This window comes from Buceros rhinoceros, unplaced genomic scaffold, assembly GCF_000710305.1.
Source record: "Buceros rhinoceros silvestris isolate BGI_N320 unplaced genomic scaffold, ASM71030v1 scaffold378, whole genome shotgun sequence".
Lineage (NCBI taxonomy): Eukaryota > Metazoa > Chordata > Aves > Bucerotiformes > Bucerotidae > Buceros > Buceros rhinoceros.
Window position 1 is genome coordinate 21,706 of NW_010424861.1, and position 9,584 is coordinate 31,289.

At 40.4% G+C, this 9,584-nt stretch overlaps 1 protein-coding gene across 1 annotated transcript in view; it reads right to left on the minus strand.

Moving 5' to 3' along the window:
• TRAPPC12 (trafficking protein particle complex 12) overlaps positions 1 to 9,584 on the minus strand; it is a 42,975-nt gene that overhangs the window by 6,707 nt on the left and 26,684 nt on the right. The window contains exon 7 of the mRNA XM_010140914.1: positions 819 to 917. Within this exon, the coding sequence (XP_010139216.1) occupies positions 819 to 917 (99 nt within the window). The remainder of the gene's footprint in view (positions 1 to 818; positions 918 to 9,584) is intronic.

The window sequence follows — 9,584 nt, forward strand, 5'->3', positions numbered from 1 at the left end:
TGCTGAGAAACGAAAATCCGTAACTGAGTTTGAATGACATTCTATGATTTCAAGCAAACAATATTAATGATTTAATTATCTATCAAGACTAAATTATTCTATTTCAATATATTTCTATAACACGAATGACACAAATAAGATTGCTTGTAAATACTCAACAACTCAAAATTAGACTTATAATAATAAAAGGAAGTAGATAAAAAAAGAAGTTTGAAATACCAATATCAGAAATATGAAAGAACTGCAAAGCAATCAGATACTAGTTATTTAATTATTTAGATGCATAATTTTCTGACAAACAAAAAAGTACTACTGTACTTATTTTTTTTTACTTATTACGGTACATACATAGCTAAATAAATATTTATTATATTTGTGCAGTCCTGTTTTTTCTTTTAATATGCTCTCTCCTGTCTTCTCAGGGATATAACCTGGACAAAAGTAGGAAACTCTCAAGTGTTTTCTAGATGAAGTTGTCAGTTATACAGTGTGACTGAGAGCTGTGTGCAGTTTGCGGCAGTGAGAAATGAGGTTTTACGGAAAGCTGAATGTTGCTCTTTGCTTAATTTATTAGCATAATTTTCTACAGCATGTTCTTCGTTCGCTAATGTACATGCATATACTTTTAATATTATAGGTGCTTTATATCTCCTATCTTTGGCTAATAATACCTGGTAGAAGTCTTTATTGTTTTGACCACAATCTCTTCAATTTGATATGTGCCCTATAAAAACAGCTATAGTTTTAAATGCCACAATTATTCACTACTTAATTGTCAACAGAAATATTACCTAGCAGATTTAGAACAAAATGCATACCTGAAGGAAAATCCTTCCAATTCCACTCAACAGCTGAGGCTCTTGCTCTGGGTAATATTTGATGACAGTGTGATAAGCATCTACAGCAAGCACGTAGTCCTGAGGGTGAAAGCACATGACCAGATATTTAAGCTTAGCATTCTTTAGTCTTTATGTTGCCTTATTTTTAAAGATGCATTCAAACAGCATTAAAGCAATTGCAGCTTGTCAGTAGGACAGAATTTCTACCTATCACTGCAGGCACTAGTAGCTGACTATATTGGTCTTTTCTCAGCTACACCAGAACTGCACACATAGGGGAATCTTCACGGGGCTTTTTTTCCCCGCTGGATCATACTTTGTTTGTAACTAAACACAAAGAACAAAAAATCTGAACATTCACTCTTCAACTTAGATTATGTTTTAGGATGAAAGTCAAAAGCCTTCTGTTTGACTGGGGTATACATAGTTGAGAAGTGTCTCACGTTTCAAATATATGTATAATTTACATGGTTTAACAAACTATGTTCCAAAGCTTTGGGAACTGCTTGTGCACACAGTCTTAACTTGTGAAAAATACAATGTGGCAGAAGAAGCAATTCATGCACATTCTCAGATGACAAACTAGCATTGCTGCAAGGGAAACAAGACCTTTTCTATCCCTCCACCCAAACCCTTGTTGCCTTCTGCCAGGAAGGAAAATGAGCAGATAATCTCCAAACAGCAGACAATATCCGAAGAGAAAACTGATTCAGGCTAAAACTAGTTGAGGTGTGGGCTGGTTCTGAACTCGAGAAAGCTTTGCCAGTGCTCCCTCGCGCCACTCGTCTGCACAAAGACTGTACTGGCAAGTGGCAGCTCTGAGATCTACCTGCTCAAGATGCAATGCAACCATACCCTCCAGATAATGACCAGTAACAGACTGAACAAAGTCATTGTTCCCTTTCAGACAGGACAGAAATGCCTATGTGACTGATTACTGCAGTCCAGCTATTTCATGGTCAAACTGCTGGAATTCAACGATCTGGGCAGTAAATGACTTTTAGAGCCTGGCTACATGGTCTCTGGCATGCATACGTAAGAAACTGCATGTGCTCTGTGCTGACTGGAAGACACATAGTAGGTACGTTCATGAGGCCCAGGGTTGCCTCAGCTATAGCTTCTTGGAGAAATCCTGAGCAGAGGCAGAGAAAGCCTGGCCTATGCGAAAACAGAAGACTGTGCTGTACTAATTTGGTGCTTCCTGACAGTCCTGCCCTTCAACTAATACAAGAATTTGTGGTTGGTGTTAGGAAGCAAAACACACCGAAGAATCATCTTTCCAAACTGCTCAGACATCTTGGGTTACTCTCTACCCTACCATTTTTCTTGGTCAAATTATAGTACTCATTTAACTTGTCCCTAATGTGATCGCAGCTACTGGTAAAGGTACTTTTTGTTCATCTCTTGCTTAGTCTGAGGAGGCAATGAGCCTCAGGTGCAATGAATTAAGTTGCAATTAAAAGGATTGAACCCTGTGTCCAGCTCTGGAGTCCCCAGCAAGAAAGACATGAATCTGTTGGAGCAGGTCCAGAGAAGGGTCACAAAAATGATCATAGGGCTGCAACACCTCTGCTGTGAGGACAGGCTGAGAGACTTGAGGTTGTTCAGCTTGAAAAAGGCTCTGGGGAGACTGTATTGAATTATAGAATCAGAGAATCACAGAATCATATGGTTGGAAGAAAACTTTAAGATCATCAAGTCCAACTGTTCACCCTGCACTGCCAGGGTCCCTAAACCATATCCATCAGCTGGGAAATGGAGAAGATGGAGCTGGGAGAAGAGACTAACCCCCACCTCCCCACGACCTCCTTTCAGGTAGCTGTAGAGAGCGATAAGGTCTCCTCTCAGCCTCCTCTTCTCCAGGCTGAACACCACCAGTTCCCTCAGCTGCTCCTCACAAGACTTGCTCTCTAAACCCCTCACCAGCTTACTGCTCTTCTCTGGACACACTCAAGCACCTCGATGCCTTTCTTGTAGTGAGGGGTCCAAAACTGGACACATTATTCGAGATGCCGCCTCACCAGTGCCGAGTACAGGGGGACAATCACTTCCCTCCTCCTGCTGGCCACACTATTGCTGATACAAGCCAGGATGCCATTGGCCTTCCTGGCCACCCGTGCACACTGCTGGCTCATGTTCAGCCAACTGTTGACCAACACCCCCAGGTCCTTCTCTGCTGTGTGGCTTTCCAGCCATTCCTTTCTAAGCCTGTAACACTGCAGGGGGTTGTCGTGGCCCAAGTGCAGGACCTGGCACTTGGTCTTGTTGAACTTCATACCACTGGCCTCGGCCCATCGATCCAGCCTGTCCAGGTCCCTCTGCAGGGCCTCCTGACTTCCAAGCAGATCGACACACCCACCCAGCTGGGTGTCATCTGCAAAATTACTGAGGGTGCACTCGACCTCCTCATTCAGATCATTGATACAGATGTCAAAGAGGATAGGTCCCAGTACTGAGCACTAGGGGACACCACAAGTGACTGGCTGCCAACTGGATTTGACTCCACTCATTTGCAGCATTTCAGTACTTAAAGGGGTCCTATAAGAAAGATAGAGGCTAGAAAGATAGAGGATAGATAGCAAGGCCTGTTGCAATAGGACAAGGGGTGATGGTTTAAACTAAAGAGGGGAGATTTAGACTAAGATATAAGGAAGAGACTTTTTACAATGAGGGTGGTGAAACACTGGCACAGACAGCCGAGAGAGGTGGCAGAAGCCTCATCCCTGGAAATATTCAAGGTCAGGTTGGATGGGGTTCTGAGCAACCCGATCTAGTTCACTGCAAGGGGGGGGGGTTGGACTAGATGACCTTTAAAGGTCCCTTCCATCCAAAAACATTCTATCAATCTATGTTTGTACTTGACCCACGCACAAGGTCACCATTTGGAACATAATACTTGCTTTTGTACACACAAAAAAATCAAAAGAAGTCTTTGGAGTCTGATCTATATATGAGAGAAATTACATGTCCTGTAAAGGCTGACTTAAACAGCCCAGGAAGTGCTCTGCAGGACCCTTCTTTTGCAAACAACTTGTATATTGTGGGTATAATGATTAATTCTGGACAGTTAATTATTAACCTTTAGAGTTTATCCCAATTCTACTGTGCCATGACATGTTCATGCTTACTATTGGTAATGGAAAGAGTCCAGGTCAAAAACAACAGGTGATATACACAAAAATGTATTTATTTAAATTCTGATTTATTTAGCAGTCAGAACTCAAATGTACTTGAATTTATGCTACCAAAAGTTTTCATAAATTTATGACTTAGGAAAAGCTCAATTTTCACTGAAACACTTTTCACTAAAGGACTTCATTGATCATGGAGTCCCACTGTGTTAGGTAGGCATAAAAAATTTGGAACAGGAATCCTCTGAACTGACTCCTCAGAGAAACCCCACCCATGCTTGTATTAGCTATTACTGCCTGTAAGAGCATCATTTATAAAAGCTGAAGGATTGTCTGTGACTGTGAATTTTATCTCTTTAGTCATAAAAACATCCTCACTGAGGAGAAATAATTTTATTATATAAAATTCTAGCTTTTGTGCTCAATGTCTTCCATTCTGTGGTCTAAAGCTTCCCCTTACCCAGCCTTCAGTCTCATGCACACTTTAAGGCTTAGGCTACACAACAAAAATGCGTCGCGGAATCACAAAGCATGGGGGCGTTACAGTCACATCCCGAAAGTGATGTAGCGACAACTACTGGGAGATCATGCAGTTCTGACGGAAGAGTGCTTTTGTCAGCCTAGCTTACAGCTTGGCATGTTTTGACTGCAGAAAAGCCTCGGGCGAAAGAAGCTACACAAGGGGGCACTGTTTGCACAGTGATAACACCACAGGCTCCCTAGCGTTGGTAGTAGCCGGCCTTGTCTAGGAACAAGCAGCCAAATAATGGCCTGGATACCCACTCTGCAGAGGCTTCACGGACTTGACTTAGGCAGGCAAACAAACTCTTCTCCCCTTCTGCATTTCCTGTCAAGTGACTGTAAGTCACCATACGCATTATAACTAGGAGTATGTAAACATTCACACCTCCCAACATGTGAGAGTAGCGGTAAAGCATTAAGAGCCTATGCACTGTGTTTGGAAATATGGCATCCTGCTTCCATTCCAGGAGATGACAATAGATTAAGTTACATGTCCGTAAGCATAGGCAAGGATGGCCCCAGTATGAAGCTGTACAACATTATCACTATATCCAGGCTTACTTCTAAATACAGCTTTATTTTGTAATTACTCCAGGATCACACAGTGACTTTTACATGCATTTGCTCTTCCCCTCACACTATTAGGGGTAGATTTCTGGAGTATCATATGTGTGACATAGAATGATCCTACTCTACTGTAAGTTATAAAAGCATATTATTTGACAGTTCCTTCTGAAGGAGCTTACTGTAAAGTAGATGAAATTTGCTCTCATTTACTGAAGACTTTGTTTTCATTCCCAGCTTTGCTAATGTGACACAGTATAAGAAAAACTGTCTGTGAGAATGATAAATAGACACCCTCCCAGAGCAGCGAAGTCTTGGTTCATACAAGTTGTAGTTGTGTGGAGTCAGACGTATTAGGTACTGCCACTAAAAAACCTAAATGACTACAGCTTGTGATCTTAAGACTTAAAGGTGGTGCTGATGTATTGTCATGGTCGTTCATTTCTAAAGATTACGAACCTTCAGATTTTCCACATCTTCACAAAAAATCCCCAATTCAGGATTTGAACAAGAGCTGGCCTATTTTTTATAATTAAGTCTCTTCTATTGTGAAAATTTGGAGCTAATAATAAATATATTCATCCAACATAGTTCTAGTAAGCTGTTGTATCTTCTTGCTCAAAAATGGCAAGTGGGGTCTGTTTTTCCTTTAATGCACTGCGGTATAACTGTATTTTCCTTCATGGTCACCACATCTTACATTTTTGTATTTCCCTTACCACCATCTTAAGTATTTAAAATGTTATTTATATTTAGAAATAAGCAGAAATGACCACGATGCGTAGAATGCTGAGAGCAGGCTCAATAAACTATAGACTAAAAATCAGTGTTAGTTCATAAATACCATATTTTGGGAAGAGAGGACAGGGATAACTTATCCTCCCTTTCTGTCCAGTGCATTTGTGGAAGGGTTATGAAAGCAGAGACTACACAGCATTATGAATCCAAAGAGCAGCACTGCAGCACAACTGGGCAAAAGACACGATGATTCATGCAGTCTTTCTCCTTTAAATCATAGAGGAACCAAAGTCCTTAGGCGTCAGTCCCTTGCGTCATTAGTACAAGCTGTTACCTCCTTCTTTGTGCAGTTTTAGTTGTATTAGATCCACATTAAATTCTAATGCTTTTGTTTTTACAAAGGGCAAGTTCTACAAAAGCTAAGACAACACTGAAAAAAATCTAAAGTGCAAAATGTGCCTTTAATTAGAGTGAATTTATAATATATATGGAAAGTACTTAAGTGTTTATTCTTCAGAGAGGTAAAAGTCTGGTGAAATAATGTCAAAAACGATTTTAGCTCAGATGAAAAGAACTCTAAGTTTTCAAGACACTTCCATGGTGGTTTAGTAAAATACAGATGTTTTGCAGTTAGATTGTTGAAATGAAGCAATGTGCATCATCAGTGACATTTTAAATGAATATTCCCTCATGCTGCTATACTCAGGGTACCCCTTCATAGTGACTGAAACCCACAGTTCTTGTAAGCAGAAGTCTAGAGCAAAAAACATTACGTGGTCTCCCCTTCCTTTCCTGCTGTTTTCCACCTCCTCCCTTAGAATGCCCCTTGTTCACACAAAATAGGAAAAGCCGACTCAGTTCGCATGACTGAGAGCCACCATTTCTTTGGTTTTGTCTCTTGGTTAAGTCCAATAGTGGTGCACAGAAGGAAGCTAGAATACATTTAAGAAAGATTGTATGAACAGGAAAAAGAGGTACAGTAGGACCACCTTAAACTGTGACCAAACTGTATCAGCAGTCACAAATATAAAAGGACACAGCAGGCAGGATTCAGTACCTAGGAAAGACAGTCCCAAGGAAAAGCAGACTTGTGATAAATTTCCCATTCCCCTATAGGTTTCCTGCGCAAATCCGGGTCAGTTGCTTCTTTGCATCTCACTCACTACCTCCAAAACAATATACCCCTCCATTTCAGTAACTGATGAGATGCTTAGCTATGAAACTAATGAGGCTGTATTTAAGAAGACAAAAATCATTGTGCCACATAAATAGAATTCCTTGAGTCAGATAAGTAATGCAGAAGAGATATGACATGAAACAAACCTAATTAGAGTTGAGGATAACTGAAGTAGATTTAAATTGTTATAGGCCCAACATCTAATCAAACTATTTTTTTACTTTCAAGAGTCAATCCTGACAAGATTGAACCCTATTAAATACTACTGGAGTATTTTGGAGAAGGGAAGCTGTTAGCTGAAGCAAGATAATCAGGTTTTCTTTTTTCATACAGATGTCACTTAGTTTAATAGATTATTTTTATAGATATACTAATAACACAAGCTATTCCATTCACCTAACAGTACTTGGGGATCAAACATGACCATATTGCAATATTATAAATATTCACTAGATGGCAATAGAAGGCACTGACTTGCAGAATGATACAGATTTGGGTTTGTTTTTTTTAAAGGTACATACACTTAAAATACTTTAATAAAAACAAATGCAAAGTGTATCGTACAACATATTAATATAAATATTTTCATACTGAATACTCTAGAAGGTGGAGAAGGTGATTATAGAATTGCTGCATATTAGAATGGTCTTAAAATAATTGAATTTATAAACAACCTATATAATTATCTCAGAGGATCTGTCATGTCAGTGGCAAAATTTACTTCAAGTACTGGTCTGATTTTAACTGCAACATGACAGTTGAAAAATCTCTTAAAAAACCTCTGTACTACTCCATATAAGGATTCTTCTGAAAACTGAGGGACTCACAACTACTCCACAGCCAATGCACGGAAACACAAATTTCAGATGAAAGTAATTATCCATTAAGATGGAGTTGTGGGTTATCTGGGAGATACTGTGGAACCATAAATTTCTAATTTAACGACTGTGAGATGGGCCCTAAATACAATACAATCTGAGATGCGGAATTTCTGAAGTACCATTTCCAGAAAGGTGATAATTGGTATTCACAAACCAGAAGAAAGGTGAGAACTGTGCATGCATGTGGACTTGTGTGCACACAACAAGAAAAACACTGACAGCATTAAAAACAATTCACAGCCAAATGTAAAGTCACCTTCTTGAAAAAAATTTCTTATTTATACATTCTACTTTGGGATGGCAACTCATGCTTTTCTCCACTTGCTTTCTGAAAAAGGACAAGTTCCTTAAACAATGAACCTATGTCAGTCAAGTACCTATTTCAAAACTCAAACACTTACTAATTCTTAAAAATACCTCATTGTTTAATGGGCAATAATTTCCTTTCAAGACAGGAATGTTCTGATTGCAATATCATTATGAACACCAATTTCTGTTTTCTCAAATTCTCATAAAAAGGATATTCCATTTCATGTGAATCAGTATTTGGGTAACTGGACCTTATCTAAAAAACGTGTGCTTTTCAAGGTGGTGTAATATTAAGAAGGGAGCCCGGTTTGGGACGTAGCTTAGTAAACATCAGAGGGTCAGTTTTGGCATGACCTTGGGCAATAAAAGACCAGGGAGCAAGAAGTGCAAATCTTAGCCTGAGAAGATGAAACTGCTGACAGCAACTGCTGTTGCTGCTAATGGATTTGTGAAGTACAGTTAAGCTCAGAATAACAGCGGATTGCTGGAAGTATGGCGACATCCCTGTTTCCCCAATGACGAGGTGAACAGCAGAAGTTTTATTTCTAATTCCTGAATATAAAGAGAAACTAAGAGTGTTGCACCAAATAGAGTAGGATTGGTTAAAAAAGTAAGGAGGAATCAAAGGAAAAAAAACCTACAACAGTGGAAGTGAGTTACTTCCGCTTTTAATTCCTTTCTCTTCTGTCCCTACCAACTAGCGAGGATTTAAACTTCACAGAATCACAGAATCATTTTGGTTGGAAGAGACCTTTAAGATCATCAAGTCCACCCAGCAACCCAGCACTGCCACGCCACCTCTAAAATGTGTCCCTTACCACCACATCTACAGTCTTTTAAATACCTCCAGGGATGGTGACTCCACCACCTCCTTGGGCAGCCTGTTCCAGTGCTTTACCACCCTTTTTGTGAAGAATTTTTTCTGAATATCCAGCCTAAATCTCCCCTGGTGCAATTTCAGGCCATTTCCTCTTCTCCCAGGTAACGAGCAATAGGACAACAGACTAACCCTGACCGCGTTTCAACCTCCTTTCAGGTAGTCATAGAGAGCAACTCCCCTCAGCCTCCTCTTCTCCAGGTTAAACAGCCCCAGTGCCCTCAGCCACTCCTCGCAGAACCTGTGCTCTAGACCCTTCACCAGCTCCCTTGCACTTCTTTGCACATGCTAAAGCACCTGAATGTTTTTCTTGTAGCGAAAGGCCCAAAACTGAACACAGTATTCAAGGTGTGGCCTCACCAGTGCCAAGTACAGGGGGAAAATCACTTCCCTAGTCCTGCTGGCCACACTTATTTCTCATATAAGCCAGGATGCCATTGGCCTTCTTGGCCACCTAGGCACACGGCTGGCTAATGTTCAGCAGACTGTCGACCAGCACCTCCAGGTCCTTTTCCGCTGTGCACCTTTCCAGCCACTCTTCCCACA